Below are 17,304 nucleotides of genomic sequence, written 5' to 3'. Positions count from 1 at the left end.
AAGTCAGTCAGAATTAGCTGAAATTAATGTTTTTAGCTTGTATAACATATTTCTATCACATTGAATGGTACTGACATTACAAATGTAACATAATTAAAAAGAGAAAACTTATTGAACACATACTTTATATGCTTTATGTACAAAGTAAAATCACAAAAATACTGAACTTAGAGGAAAATCAATTTGGAGAGTCCATAATCAAATGGCAATTTCAAAAAACAAAATGCATCAAAAATGAATTGACAAGAACTGTCATATTCCTGACTGGGTACAGGCATTTTCAAATGTAGAAAAAAAGTAAACTTTTATATCTAGAGTAACTTAGGAGGACCTGCCTCCATTTTACTTTTGTAATGTACAACAAATAACAAGTGAATGTACTTCTGATGATTCCAAACACATGGACTAAAATTAATATGGCTTCGTTTTTTTTCATTAAATTTTGACAATATTTACTTTATCTAACATTGTCTAATGATCCTTTGACGAAGATATAAAAATTTCAAAAAACTTGAACCACACACTATAACAGAAACATATCATTGGATTTGTAAGGCCAGGGTTTTTTAATTTGTTGATTTACAGATTTTTCTCATGAAAAAGTCGGGGCAGGTAGTCAGAATTAAACAGAAAAAAAAATTCTTTTAAGACAGAAAAATATGCAAATAAGAATGTGTCCAAAGCACACGGATGCCCCACTCGCACTATCATTTTCCATGTTCAATGGAACGTGAAATTCAGTAAAAAATGTAATTTGGCATTAAAATTAGAAAGATTATACAATAGGGAACATGTGTACTAAGTTTCAAGTTGATTGGACTTCAATTTTATCAAAAACTACCTTGACCAAAAATTTAAACCTGAAACTCCCACTTTCATTTTCTATGTTCAGTAGACCATGAAATTGGGGTCAAACGTCTTATTTGGCTTTAAAATTAGAAAGATCATATCATAAGCAACAAGTGTACTAAGTGTCAAGTTGATTGGACTTCAGCTTCATCACAAACCACCTTGACCAAAAACTTCAACCTGAAGTAGGACGAACGGACGGACAAACGAACAGACGGACAGACCAGAAAACATAATGCCCCTCTACTATCGTAGATGGGACATAAAAACATTGCAAACAAGTTGTATGAAAATAAATTTCAATATTCGGTGATTCGTGTCAAAAACGTAATAGACTTGCCCACTAGAAAACACGAGCATATCAGGTTTTTCAGTTGTCATGCATTTCCCTTTTTTATATCCGATTGGACCAATTTTTTTTATTATCTATGAAACCAGAAAATTCAAATGATTTATTTATATTTAGTACTTTAACTTGACGTCTTCCATGTTTTGACAAGTCCATTTTCCATTTTTCTAAGAGATAATGCATCTCACGGAATGATGACAAATATGGAAAACGAACTTATAGTAATAATGGGTTTTAAACACAATTTTTCATTCCGTAAAATTATTTGCCCAAACGACGTTTCAAGGTCAGTAATGATTGATTTCTCTATTTTTTAGATACATTAACCTAGTTTTGAAGTTTTATTTTTCAAAACACAAAGTGTTATCATCAACTCTGTGTAGTGTTCATTGTGTTTAATGCATTTCATTTCATAAAAATAAATATTTTATAAATTTTTCTAGGATAATATATTTGAAAATAGCATGAAATGTGAATTTAATTTTTATTCTGCAAATCGGAAAAATAGGGTCGACAGATCTGTAAACCAACAAATTAAAAAACCCTGGCCTAAGTTTGACAAACAATTATCTTGATTGTTGTGAAGCTTTATATTCTGAATGATAAAAACCTTTTGTTGATTATTATAGAGTTATCTCCCTGTAGTGATACAAATTAACTCTGAAGTTACAGTCCAAATTAATTCTATCAGTAAAAAATAAGGAAAAATGAAAATAAGCAATATTGGATAGAAAATCAACCATAAGCTATTATGCACCACAACACTGCTAAAAAATAATATATAATAGACTTACAAAATTCAGTCTATGACAATTGGAAAGAAAAATAATTAAATGTGACAAAAAATGTTCAAAATGAGTGACTACCACACAAAGTAAACAATTGGCAATGTAAAGTTTAAAAATAACATTAAAGTCTGATTCATATGTCTAGCTGTTATTGTACAGGTATCTCCCAGTAATATCATTGATATCAGGAATTTTAAAATCAGGAACGCAAAATCTTTACAGTTAACATGGATAGGGTCTTCTACCAGAAATATGCCTATACAATGTATCTGGCTTTTAATCATATCTCTAGAAAATAGTGAAATCACTAAACAAAGAGGCAGTTCTAAACTTTCCCAAAAAATTAAAGTTTAGAAGTAATAGACATGATAGTTGATTTTCATGATTTTAATTTTAACAACCTGATATTTTAAATGATGCTTTTGTACAATGGTGACATAAATAAACCAGGTATACTTCTGAATATTAAAGGATAAAATATACATTGTATGTACACATTTTTACATTTAAAACATTTTCTTAAGGTGGTACCAAACACCTTGACCAAAATTAATTTAGCTCATTTAATTTCTATAAAATTTTCATAAAATATCCACTTTGACCCTTTCCAAAAAACTTGAATGGCACATTTCATTGGATATATATCAGTTTGACAAACACTTATTTTGATCATTGAGAAGCTTAATATTGCATTCACAATAGGATGCAATTAAAACGTTCTTTTGATTTTTACTGAGTTATCTCCCTGTAATGACATGTACCACCTTAAGGTAACTTTCTAAATGTTAAAAAAAACAAAACAAGAAAGAGTTATAAAATTGGTTTATCATCTCATAAATATAAAAATGTTTTCTTTTTCATTTCGTACGTTTGTGTTTTATACAACACTCCTCCCCTGCCTAAAGATACAGGGGATGGGGTAGGGGAGGGGGAATATCATAAAAATATAATCCTCACACAAATGAATTTAGCATAAAAATTGATTCTAATCATTTTGAAAACATTTCAAAAGAATCACAGAAAAAACACGCTGTGTCCACCACTGGGCTCTTATAGTACCATGGTGGTACATGAATAGAATTTACAATGAAGTTTACTATAAATGGGGTGATATAAATTTATAGAAAACAGTGTTATTTTTAAATCCATCGTGTTTTATGAAAATACTGGGAGAACCTGTCACTTTTTGGTCCTTAATACAGATAATGATATAATGTGGATTTCTTTATTTTCGTGAGTACCAATTCTCATGGATTAAGATTAAACCTTGCATGTTGGATATTTGCCTGACTTTTCCAAAGTCTTCACATGTACTACCTATACAAGCCTTAAAAAAATTGTATATTTGTTGAACATTTATATTCATGGTTCACCTAGCGCCTGTACCCACTTAATCCACCAAAATTGGTCTCCGACTAAAAATAATGAATCCACAGCATATATAAAAATTGCATAACACAAACAATATGTATATCAACAACATCCTCCTTTTTTCTCTGGTGTCATTGCTGTACTTTCTCCTAAGTCTACCGTCCCACGAGTTTTATTTTTCATTTTTATACGTTCTACATCTGACAATGGCAGGCAATGTCCAAAAATATATTCAAACACCTCGTCCACATTTATTCCTTGAAGACTAGAGGTTTCAAAATATGGATCATGTTTTAATTTGGCGTACTCAATATTAGGATTTATCTCCCTTGAAAATTTTCTGGCTTCGTCAACTGTTACTTTACGTTTACTAGGTTCTAGTAAGTCTAATTTAGTTCCTACGATAACTTTCAAACAATTATCTTCTGTTGCTTGATCAACTAGAGGCACAAATCTGGATCTGAAAATATAATAAAAGTGCTTGTAAGCATTGAATGGTAAAGATTGCTTCAATTTATCAGTGGGAAGTAAAATTAAATATTGCATTAGTTGTAGTTGTTTTAACAGCAATTCTAGACAAAGAAAGATAACTCCATTTTTTTTATTAATGACATCATTCATATTTTTAGAACAGATACAAGATAGATTCATGCACCTTGCAAAAGTTATGTAATTTACGTGACAAGTGTAACCTCCTTTTTTGCCTTGAATATCTGAGCATATAATACATCATCAAATTTCTGGAAATGTTCATGAATAGGATGTATAGAATGTTATGATCAATGTACATTGTTTGTATTAAAAATGTAATGATAAGCCTTGGAAGATTCAAATATCAAGTCAGTCCCGTAAGGTTTGATTGCATTTCATGAAATCTTTCTTTTTTATCTTTATCTCATTCTAAAAAGTGTTGCCTGAGTATTCCTAATAAATTTCTTTATGTCATTTTAACAATTGAATTTAAAAACATTGTCTTGATTGCTGTTTAAATGATTACCCCAGATTACCAAAACATTTATGTTTGCTGGATGAATTTGTTTTTTATGCCCCACCTACGATAGTAGAGGGGCATTATGTTTTCTGGTCTGTGCCTCCGTTCGTCCGTCCGTCCGTCTGTCTGTCTGTCTGTCTGTCTGTCTGTTCGTTCGTTCGTCCGTCTGTCCCGCTTCAGGTTAAAGTTTTTGGTCAAGGTAGTTTTTGATGAAGTTGAAGTCCAATCAACTTGAAACTTAGTATACATGTGCCCTATGATATGATCTTTCTAATTCAAATGCCAAATTATAGTTTTGACCCCAATTTTACGGTTCACTGAACATAGAAAATTATAGTGCAAATTTCAGGTTAAAGTTTTTGGTCAAGGTAGTTTTTGATAAAGTAGAAGTCCAATCAACTTGAAACTTAGTATACATGTTCCCTTTGATAAGATCATTCTAATTTTAATGCCAAATTAGAGAATTTATTCCAATTTCCCGGTCTACTAAACATAGAAAATGATAGTGCGAGTGGGGCATCCGTGTACTGTGGACACATTCTTGTTTAAAATCAATATTTGCCATGAAAGAATGACACCATGAACACTGAACATAACCTATAGAATATTTCATTAATAAAGAAATAAATTAAGGCCATCTTTTTTCGATTGACGGTTTTCCCTAGCACAGGGTTACTTGTTTAGCTCTAAAAATGATATGAAGAAGGCTAACTACAAAATTTCTAATTAAATACTGGACAGTCGGGGGACTTACTTAAATAAGTGATTTTCTAAATCACTGATTTAAGTAACATTATTTCCATAAAGGTTGAAAGTTAGTTGTCTTTCTTTAATAATCACCTATTTAAGTAGTACAAATTAATCACTAGAAGAAGTGATTTAATTTTATTATTGTAGCTTTAAATATAGAATACTAATGATCCAGGGACTAATTATGTTTCTAAACTTATCAGAACCAACATCTGTGTTGTCTAGGATGACCAGGTCATTTCAGGTGATGACCTTGTACTGAATCTAGGATAATGACATAAAAATCACTTGTTTAAGTATCAGACCTCAATTTCCTTCCCAAAAATCACTTCTTTAAGTATCATTCTTTTAATAATCCCTACTAATTTCAACACCCCCGAACAGTGAGATTTTTATCGCGAACAGTAGAATTTTATTACATAATTTGAAAGATGAAACCTTGAACTTCACAGGAAAAATACTCCCACTGCTGGGAAAAATCTTTTAAGAAAGTATCAGTTCATTATGTAAAGCCATTATTATAGCATTTTTTCAACTAAAATAGAATTTTCAGCTAAATAATAGCATCAAAGGCAGAAACCTTTCTACTTAAAAGAAGCAAAAAGTTTATTTTTTTTAAATTTTACTAATTAAAAGATATTATTTAAACCTATGTGTTTAAAATTTGGAAAAAAATACAAAATTCCAATTTGTGACAAAACCTCGATTTTGCTACTCACAAATAAGTGATTTAAAAATCACCTATTTCAGTAAGTCCCCTGACTGCTGGAAACCAAGTTATTTTCACAACTTGACAAGTGACTTATTTTCACGATTTCTGTGAGTAGAAAAATATCACACAAATAAATTGTTGCGAATATGCAAATTTCCAATCTGTCCTCATTTCACTACACAAAGTAAACTGGAAAACACAAAACCAAATAGCCGGGAAATATACTAGAAAGGATCAAACGCTAAATAAAGTATCAGGGAAAATAAGTTGGTTTACAGTAAGTACCCTGTTATAGAAATAGTACCCTGTTATAGAAATAGTAACTGGTTTGTGTTGCAAAGTCTTTATTTTGCTATGTTGTGATTTTATTTCGTTTTTAGTCTTTGATCCTTTTCATTATTTTTTGACAAGGCATTGTCAGTTTGTTTTCAACTAATTGAGTTTGAGTATCCCTTTTCATCTTCCACTGCTCAACCAACAAGCTTTACAGCTATTGTCTTACTGCATGTTGTTGGAAGGTTTGGTTGTTTTGCTTGCTTTGTTCGTGTAAATGTTTGATCAAGCATCAAGTATCATTATACAAGCTTAAGACACAATACAATACTTGAGCAATCATTTATATAAATAATGTGGTGGGGTTAAACATTCGAGCAATCATTTATACAAACAAAGCAAGCAAGCCACCCAAACCTTTAAAGTACATGCATAAGGATAATAGCTGTAACTGTCTTTTAGACAGCTGCAATGTTCCTTATCACAACACAGGTATATATCACTGTTTTTAAAAATGCTTTCAAGTTTGACTGCTTTGTCACTTATTAGTGTAAGCAATACATGATTAAGTTTCTCAAAGCTGATAAGTGAAAAAAGATTTTTAGGGCAGAGATAAGACAGAAATTTTTGTTTAAAAGTATTTGCATAAATGATAAATGATCACATTCATGCAACAGCTTTGAAATAAAAATAAATAAGTTATTTTATGCATATATGTCTTAAATATTATTTGACGAAACAACATGAAAATTGACTCATTATGATTTTGACTCGTACATTTATTTGTATAGATACTCACTTTAGAGTTTCAAAGGTGTTTTCAATACATAAGTCAAATGCTAGGATAGCTGCCCCAGCATTTCTACAATAAAATGATGATAGCCCAGAGAATCTCTCATCTCCAGCAGTGTCCTACAAAACAAGGGTAAAACTATGCAGGCAATTTTGGTCACATGAATTTACAGTCAGGGGACTTACTTAAATGAGTGATTTTCTAAATCACTGGTTTAAGTAACATTATTTCCATAAAAGTTGAAAGTAAGAGTTGTCTTTCTTTAATAATCACCTATTTAAGTAGAACAAATTAATCACTAGAAGAAGTGATTTAATCTTATTGTAGCTTTAAATATAGAATACAAATGATCCAGGGACTAATTATGTTTCTAAAATTATCAGAACGATTTAACGTGAATAAAATATATGAAAACTTTCACATGAATTCAGCGTGAAATATTCACGTAAAAAATAGATTTTTTAAAAATAAAATAAAGATTTCTATGGAATATATGATACATATGATACAAGGTAATACAGGTTGACAAAATTTTTGATTTTTGATTATTTCTTTTAACTTACATGACTTAGACACCATTTTTATTTTTTCACATGAAATGTTTTAATTGAAATATTTTATGTGAAATTCAAGTGAAATAATTTCACCTGAAAATTGAACGTGAAATTCACATGAACTTAACTTAAAATGAGATTCACGCAAAATTCATGTGAGCAAAATTTAGCTGTTTATTTTTTAATTCATCTTGAAATCGAAAGATATCATATGATAAGAATTAATACAGGCAGTAATTAATCATGTTAATTGAATTGTTTCATATTTCTCATGTAGCAACTTTTGAAGTAGACTTTACTGTATGAGGTTGTTGAAGGCTGTACGGTTGCCTATAATTGCTTATATTTACTTCATTCAAATTTTGGTTGATAGCTGTCTCATTAGCATCTAATCTAGATACCAAATCTCCTTATTCTCAGATGCATATTCTAAACAGTGTTACTTTGAATTTTACGAAAAACTAAGGATTTTCTTATCCCAGGCATAGATTACCTTAGCCGTATTTGGCACCTCTTTTTGGAATTTTGGATCCTCAATGCTCTTCAACTTTGTTCTTGTTTGGCTTTATAAATATTTTGATATGAGCGTCACTGATGAGTCATCATATAGACGAAACACGCGTCTGGCGTACTAAGTTATAATTCTGGTACCTTTGATAACTACCGGTATTTACTAACTAGTTAAAATATATATATTTTTTGTAGTTGCAAATCTATATGGGTGTTTGGAAGGGGATGGGATATTGCTATATGGGTGTTAGGAAGGGGATGGGATATTGCTATATGGGTGTTTGGAAGGGGATGGGATATTGCTATATGGGTGTTTGGAAGGGGATGGGATATTGCTATATCGGTGTTTGGAAGGGGATGGGATATTGCTATATGGGTGTTTGGAAGGGGATGGGATATTGCTATATGGGTGTTTGGAAGGGGATGGGATATTGCTATATGGGTGTTTGGAAGGGGATGGGATATTGCTATATGGGTGTTTGGAAGGGGATGGGATATTGCTATATGGGCAATGATGGGTGTTTGGAAGGGGATGGGATATTGCTATATGGGTGTTAGGAAGGGGATGGGATATTACTATATGGATGTTTGGAAGGGGATGGGATATTGATATATGGGTGTTTGGAAGGGGCTGGGATATTGCTATATGGGTGTTTGGAAGGGGCTGGGATATTGCTATATGGGTGTTTGGAAGGGGAAGGGATATTGCTATATGGGTGTTAGGAAGGGGATGGGATATTACTATATGGATGTTTGGAAGGGGATGGGATATTGCTATATGGGTGTTTGGAAGGGGCTGGGATATTGCTATATGGGTGTTTGGAAGGGGCTGGGATATTGCTATATGGGTGTTTGGAAGGGGCTGGGATATTGCTATATGGGTGTTAGGAAGGGGATGGGATATTACTATATGGATGTTTGGAAGGGGATGGGATATTACTATATGGATGTTTGGAAGGGGCTGGGATATTGCTATATGGGTGTTTGGAAGGGGCTGGGATATTGCTATATGGGTGTTTGGAAGGGGAAGGGATATTGCTATATGGGTGTTAAGAAGGGGATGGGATATTACTATATGGATGTTTGGAAGGGGATGGAATATTGCTATATGGGTGTTTGGAAGGGGCTGGGATATTGCTATATGGGTGTTTGGAAGGGGCTGGGATATTGCTATATGGGTGTTTGGAAGGGGATGGGATATTGCTATATGGGTGTTTGGAAGGGGCTGGGATATTACTATATGGGTGTTTGGAAGGGGCTGGGATATTACTATATGGGTGTTTGGAAGGGGCTGGGATATTGCTATATGGGTGTTTGGAAGGGGCTGGGATATTGCTATATGGGTGTTTGGAAGGGGATGGGATATTACTATATGGATGTTTGGAAGGGGAAGGGATATTCAAAATAGAATAAAGAACATTGAAAAGAATAGAGAACAAGAGTGCACACGCTGAAATGTCTCGCCTACTTAACTAATCATTGATATAATGTTGATAGACCTAAATATAAAGCTTTATTACAACTGTCACATAAACTCAACATTAACCAAAGAAAACGAAACATTGATCAATGAACCATGAAAATGAGTTCAAGGTCAAATGAACCATGCCAGGCAGACATGTACAGCTAACAATTCTTCAATACAACAAATATAGTTGACCTATTGTTTATAAATTAAGAAAAACATACCAAAACACAAACACTTTACACTTAGCAATGGGCCGTGAAAATGAGGTCAAGGTCAAATAAAACCTGCGTAACAGACATATAGATCATAAAATATTTCCATACACCAATTATAGTTGACTAATGCATAAAGTATTAGAAAAATAGACCAAAACTCAACCAGGTGCTCCGCAGGGCGCAGCTTTATACGACCGCAGAGGTCGAACCCTGAACAGTTGGGGCAAGTATGGACAAAACATTCAAGCATGATACAGCTCTGAATTTGGATTGTGATCAAATTTTTGACATTACATGTTTTTTTTTTACACAAAACAAATGCCAAGATTTTACAAATCAATTAAAGATTTCTTCTTCAAACTTTTTAAATTTAAAATTAAATAGTTGACACAGCATAGGTTTCTGACACAGAATGAATGTGGTCTAATGAACTTAAAAGGTTTTTTTTGCCTTTGAGCAAATCACTATGCTGTTGAATATTAATCCTCTCAAAAAAATGTTTGAAGAAATTTTCTTTTTATTTATGAAATCTGAAATGAGAAAAATTTAACCCCCCCCCCCCTTTTTTTCACATCCCCGTTTCCCTTTTTCAAAACTGATATCAATTCAAATTTCTAATGGAGTTTGCAACAATAACTACTCATTTAAATACATCATAAAATATTAAGATGTAAAAAAACTGCTTGTTATCACTGAATGGTAAAGATTATTTAAATTTATCAGTTGGTAGTAAAAAGTGTATATACATTGTATATTGTATATAACAAAGATTTAAGTTGATTCTGGACAAAGAAAGATAACTCCAATTAAAAAAAATTCTTGCTATTGCACAAATAGGATATTTCTTGCTTACTATTCTGGACAAAGAAAGATAACTCTAATTAAAAAAAAATTTGCTATTTCACAATATTGTGCAATTAGATATTTCTTGCCATTGCACAATACTGTGCAATTGAAAAGACTTGCTATTGCACAATACTTAATATAATAGTTTTAGATCCTGATTTGGACCAACTTGAAAACTGGGCCCATAATCAAAAATCTAAGTACATGTTTAGATTCATCATATCAAAGAGGCCCAAGAATTCAATTTTTGTTAAAATCAAACTTAGTTTAATTTTGGACCCTTTGGACTTTAATGTAGAATTTGAAATTTGAAAACAGGACCAAAAATGAAGAATCTACATACACAGTTAGATTTGGCATATCAAAGAACCCCAAGGATTCAATTTTTGATGAAATCAAACAAAGTTTAATTTTGGACCCTTTGGACCTTAATGTAGACCAATTTGAAAACTGGACCAAAAAAACTTCAATAATCAAGAATCTAAGTACATTTTTAGATTCAACATATCAAAGAACCCAACCGATTCATTTTTTGTCAAAATCAAACTAAGTTTAATTTTGGACCCTTTGGACCTTAATGTAGACCAATTTGAAAACGGGACCAAAAGTTGAGAATCTACATATACAGTTAGATTCGGCATATCAAAGAACCCCAATTATTCAATTTTGATGAAATCAAACAAAGTTTAATTTTGGACCCTTTGGGCCCCTTTTTCCTAAACTGTTGGGACCAAAACTCCCAAAATCAATACCAACCTTCCTTTTATGGTCATAAGCCTTGTGTTTAAATTTCATAGATTTGTATTTACTTATACTAACATTATAGTGCGAAAACCAAGAAAAATGCTTATTTGGGTCCCTTTTTGGCCCCTAATTCCTAATCTGTTGGGTCCTAAACTCCCAAAATCAATACCAACCTTCCTTTTGTGGTCATAAACATTGTGTTTAAATTTCATAGATTTCCATTTACTTAACCTAAGGTTATTGTGCAAAAACCAAGAAAAATGCTTATTTGGGCCCTTTATTGGCCCCTTATTCCTAAACTATTGAAACCAAAACTCCCAAAATCAATCCCAATCTTTCTTTTGTGGTCATAAACCTTGTGTCAAAATTTCATAGATTTCTATTAACTTAAACTAAAGTTATGGTGCGAAAACCAAGAAAATGCTTATTTGGGCCCTTTTTGGCCCCTTATTCCTAAAATGTTGGTACCAAAACTCCCAAAATCAATACCAACCTTCCTTTTATGGTAATAAACCTTGTGTTAAAATTTCATAGATTTCTATTCACTTTTACTAAAGTTAGAGTGCGAAAACTAAAAGTATTCGGACGCCGGACGACGACGACGACGACGACGACGCTGATGCCAACGTGATAGCAATATACGACGAAAATTTTTTCAAAATTTGCGGTCGTATAAAAACTTAACTTTGACCACTGAACCATGAAAATGAGGTCAAGGTCAGATGACAACTGTCAGCTAGACATGTACACCTTACAATCAGTCCATACACCAAATATAGTAGACCTATTGCATATAGTAAAAGAAAAACAGACCAAAACACAAAAACTTAACTATAACCACTGAACCATGAAAATGAGGTCAAGGTCAGATGACACCTGCCATATGGACATGTACACCTTACAGTGCTTCCATACACCGAATATACTAGATCTATTGCTTATAGTATCTGAGATATGGACTTGACCACCAAAACTTAACCTTGTTCACTGATCCATGAAATGAGGTTGAGGTCAAGTGAAAACTGTCTGACAGGCATGAGGACCTTGCAAGGTACGCACATACCAAATATAGTTATCCAATAACTTATAATAAGAGAGAATTTAACATTACAAAAAATCTTAACTTTTTTTTCAAGTAGTCACTGAACCATGAATATGAGGTCAAGGACATTGGTCATGTGACTGACGGAAAGTTTGTAACATGAGGCATCTATATACAAAGTATGAAGCATCCAGGTCTTCTACCTTCTAAAATATGAAGCTTTTAAGAAGTTAGCTAACGCCGCCGCCGCCGGATCACTATCCCTATGTCGAGCTTTCTTCAACAAAAGTTGCAGGCTCGACAAAAATAGGCATAAAAAATAGAGAAATAAAGAACAATGGGGTGTGAGAATAACAGGCAAATTTTATAAAGAATAGTCTTAGAAAAATAGCCTAGAAATAAAAAAAAAAATACATAAATAAAAAAAAACCATCTAGCATGTCTAGGCTCTAATCTTTTATTTAATCAATCAACAGAGATTCATATTTCAATCTGTTATTTAAGCCTACTCTGAGGGGTCAGACCTTTATCAGGACTCCAGGATCTGGTGTTTTTAAGCTCGGTATTTCGGGATTGATTGTTTCGTGATCTAGCAATCTTTTTCTGAATTTCTGGATGTAGGGATTTAAATTTCTTTACATTTGGGACCTCTGGATTTCATGTTTTTAAGCCCCGATCAGGACTCCCTCTAATCTGATAAATTTTGAGTCAGCATTGGATATTTAACCTAATTATCAAGCTAGACAAAATCCAGCTTCATCATGTCCAAGAACTTTGTTCATGTTGTAAGGGTACATGTATGTATATCATGTATATTTTCATATAAAAAAGATTAAAATTTCTTGTCTTAAATAGAAATTAGACTTACCCAAACAGCAACATTATATGGTCCCCATTGTTTTAAAAAGAAAGCTGCTCCAATGGTCTAAAAAAAGACATGACATAAAATAACAAAAGTCACTAATTGCAAGACAAGAACTTTGATAATGTAAAGTAATTGTAATTCACAACCATAAACATGAATGATGTAGAATATCATGAATATGCATAGATATGTTCAAGCTGGTACGCAAATCAACAAAAGAAGGTACTTGTAGACCTATAGGGTACCAGTAAGGAGCCAGTAGTTCAGTGACCAGTTGTTATTTGTTTCTGTCAATAATATTTGTTTTTTTGTTTATTGTCATGATCATAAATTGAGCTGTCAGTTTTCTGGTTTGAATTGTTTTACATTTGTCATTTCGGGGCTTTTATAGCTTACTATATATGTGGTATGGATTTTGCTCATTGTTGAAGGCTATACAGTGACCTACCGGTATATATTTGTTGACTTTTATCTAATTTTGGTCTTTGGTGGAAAGTTGTCTCGTTGGCAATCATAACACATCTGCTTTCTTTCATATAACTGTTAAAAATCAATGGTATATTTATACATTGTTGTATTTCATACAATATGCAGAACCTAATTGTCTAACATAATGGTCATACAATAGAAAGAGTCCAAGTTGCCTAACATGGTTTTCATACAATATAAAGCAAGTTGCATAACATGGTTTTAATACAATAGAAAGAGCCCAAGTTGCCTAACATGGTTTTCATACAATATAAAACAAGTTGCGTAACATGGTTTTCATACAATAGAAAGAGCCCAAGTTGCCTAACATGGTGTTCATACAATATAAAGAGCCCAAGTTGCCTAACATGGTGTTCATACAATATAAAGAGTCCAATTTGCCAAACATCATGAACATGGTGTTCATACAATATAAAGAACCCAAGTTGCCTAACATGGTTTTCATACAATAGAAAGAGCCCAAGTTGCCTAACATGGTGTTCATACAATATAAAGAGCCCAAGTTGCCTAACATGGTTTTCATACAATATAAAGAGTCCAAGTTGCCAAACATCATGAAAATGGTGTTCATACAATATAAAGAGCCCAAGTTGCCTAACATGGTGTTCATACAATATAAAGAGTCCAAGTTGCCAAACATCATGAAAATGGTGTTCATACAATATAAAGAGCCCAAGTTGCCTAACATGGTGTTCATACAATATAAAGAGTCCAAGTTGCCAAACATCATGAAAATGGTGTTCATACAATATAAAGAGCCCAAGTTGCCTAACATGGTGTTCATACAATATAAAGAGTCTAATTTGCCAAACATCATGCACATGGTGTTCTTACAATATAAAGAACCCAAGTTGCCTAACATAATGTTACTACAATATAAAGATTCTTTAACCAAGTTGCCTAACAAGGTGCTTACACTATAAACTGATTGATTTGAAAGTTTCAAAACATTACTAATACTTAATTGCAAAATATATATTGCAACACATACATGTAATGTTAGTTCGGCTGTTGACTGTTCTATGGTCGGGTTTGTCTCTTTGACACATTCCCCATTTCCATTCTAAATGTTTATCTATTGCATGAATGCATAATTTCCACAAAATAATGTGTTTGATTGAAAATTTTAACAGAGGTGCCATTACAATGCATTATACAGTCAGGGGTACTACTTAAACAAGTGATTTCAAAATCACTTCTTTAGTGATTTTGGCTGGGAAATATTTAAAATTTTCACACAGACTTTTCAAAATCAATGAAACAAGTAATTTGAAAAGTTAAAATGTAATCACTACAATAAGTGTTTATAACATTTTTTGGATATTTTCCCCACAAGCTTGATTTTTTTATTTGTAAAAAGACCAGAATTACATTGAAAAAACAACTATGTACATGCAGAAATTGTCATTTACTTGATAAGCCTGGAATAATTTGTAGATCAGGACATAACCTTAAAATAAATCATTCTAATTCTAAAGAAAACCAATCAGGTCACCTAATATTGTTGACCTTTGACTGAAAGTAAGAGTAGTTAATGAATATTTGATTACAGAACAATTCCCAAGGGTACTTTTAAAAGCTTTAGGCACTAACTTACTGCCCACTGGTGAAATTGATATCCAAAGATAAAGGGATAATTGATTTATGTAGGACAATTATAGAAAAGTTTGTGAAAGTATGGAAAATCAATGAAATTAGCATTTGAAGATGAAAGAAAACACCAAAATCACTTAAATAGGTGATAACTGAAATTAAACAATCACTGAAATAGGTGATAATGTAATCACTTGTTCAAGTAGCACCCCTGACTGTTATACAGTAATCAGTAGCCATCACAACATACACATGCTCAAGTTGCATTTTCTTCTTTGATACAATAAAAACGACCTTAAAACATACCGCTTCTGTTTTACCAAACTTCCCTTCTATATAACGGTTAACAAAACAGGTCTTCCCAACACTGTATTCTCCAAGGATGATAACCTTAAGGTCTCTGCAATTCAAATATTGAAATAGCAATTATTTATAAGACTTTTTGGTTTCTTATTAAAGCATGTTAAGGTGGTACATAACACATTGTATACAGGGAAATAACTCTGTAAAATCAGCTGACTGTTTTGATCACATTCTGTTTGTACATGTTGTAAGGAAATATAAAAGCTTCTCAATCATTGTAATTTATTAAATTCCAACCCAACCTACATATAGTATATCTAATAAGTGTTCAAGTTAACAATAAGCTTCTTGTAATTGAGAGTGGATTGCATTGCTTCTCTCATTTTCTAAATGTGGTAGATACATGACTTAGTCAGTCGTAAGCAGTCGAGCTAAGACAGCCCTTCTTTATGTATGCTAAATTGTAAATGGCTTAGTCAGCATATGAGTTGCCTTGTAACACAGAGGTCTCAGGTTCCAGTCCCCAGGGAGACAAATATGATTTTGTATGTACATGTAGAATCTCTGCTGTTACAGTTGTTGTTACTGATACTGTTAGTGTCATAGCCAGTGAAATAAGATCACGGGTAACACGAATGACCGAATAACACTGTTATTATCCGAATAACACTTGTAATGACCGAATAACACTTTAAATCTTAATATTATTAGCACATATTGGTAACTTTTAAACTTTGATTATTAAATAATAATATATTGTTGATGTATTTTATATCTTAAAATGATTTACAGAAAGCAGATAAGTTCATAAAGATCATTTTAAATTTAGCGAGTAAATCGAACATGGCGGCCATTGTGATTTCCGTGGTCACCATATTGGATGTACACGCTAAATTTAAAAAGTTTTGTACGAACTTATCTGCTTTCTGTAAATCATTTATAAGTTATAAAATACATCGATAATATATCATTATTTAATGATCAATGTTTAAAAAGTCACCAATATGGGCTAATATTAAAATTTCAAGTGTCATTCGGTCATTACAAGTGTTATTCAGATATTAACAGTGTTATTCGGTCATTCGAGATACCGTAAGATCACTACACATGCAACTATTAACTTATTTACAGCATGCTGAATATCCATCATCACATATATACGAATATAGATTGATAAAGCATGTAATTTTTTTGCAGATATGAAATCTTTATTATTCTTAGAATTCTAATTGTCAAGCCTTTCATAGAATTATCTGATCTTATCAAACTGAAGTTGATGCAACTTCAATTTCATGTTGTTTGTTTTTTAAGTTGTCTTTTATTTTGAATACGGCGAATTGTTGTGTGATAAGAAAAACTTACGCTTTCTTCTTTATTTCTGGGGTTGCCATTTTCCCTTTCACTTTGGGGTGTCAGTTTATATTTATAGACGTGGGTGTCATAATCAAGAATCTTTGAATCATCACACCCAGCTGGGAAACTAAACCGGAAGTTTTTATTGATTGCGATCTGGTTAAGTTAAATACCACACGTATGTTAAGCGTAACAGTATGTCACCAGCCACCCCAATATATTAATATTTTATTAGACACATTGACGTTTGAACATCACAATTTTTATTTTAAAACACATAAATTAGTAAAAAATAAATAGCGGACATTAGACAATAAACACTTTTTATTACCACAAACACATTTTACATTGAATGGTTATGGCATATACAGTATTAAGACTGAAGGATTTGTGTAGTACTATACAAATCCTTGATTAAGACAATAAACTGACAATAGTTAAATTAA

At 32.3% G+C, this 17,304-nt stretch overlaps 1 protein-coding gene across 1 annotated transcript; it reads right to left on the bottom strand.

The window, feature by feature from the left end:
• Window positions 1-2,840: 2,840 nt before the first annotated feature.
• Window positions 2,841-17,000, bottom strand: LOC143054524 (ras-related protein Rab-20-like). Its single transcript, XM_076227548.1, has 5 exons — window positions 16,868-17,000; window positions 15,509-15,602; window positions 13,124-13,180; window positions 6,883-6,995; window positions 2,841-3,817 (listed from the first exon to the last, which is right to left on the bottom strand). Exons 1-5 carry the CDS (start codon window positions 16,894-16,896, stop codon window positions 3,460-3,462), a joined length of 651 nt encoding a protein of 216 aa, XP_076083663.1. The 5' UTR covers window positions 16,897-17,000; the 3' UTR covers window positions 2,841-3,459.
• Between the last annotated feature and the right edge of the window lie 304 nt (window positions 17,001-17,304).

This window comes from Mytilus galloprovincialis, chromosome 12, assembly GCF_965363235.1.
Source record: "Mytilus galloprovincialis chromosome 12, xbMytGall1.hap1.1, whole genome shotgun sequence".
Lineage (NCBI taxonomy): Eukaryota > Metazoa > Mollusca > Bivalvia > Mytilida > Mytilidae > Mytilus > Mytilus galloprovincialis.
This window is presented reverse-complemented; position numbering and strand designations above follow the sequence as displayed.

Coding starts and splice junctions, on each gene's coding strand:
- LOC143054524 (XM_076227548.1), bottom strand. CDS start 16,896: ATGGCAACCCCAGAAATAAAGAAGAAAGC. Junction 13,181..15,508: donor AGTTTGGTAAAACAGAAGCG/GTATGTTTTAAG, acceptor GTCTTTTTTTAG/ACCATTGGAGCAGCTTTCTT. Junction 3,818..6,882: donor AACACCTTTGAAACTCTAAA/GTGAGTATCTAT, acceptor TTATATTTTCAG/ATCCAGATTTGTGCCTCTAG.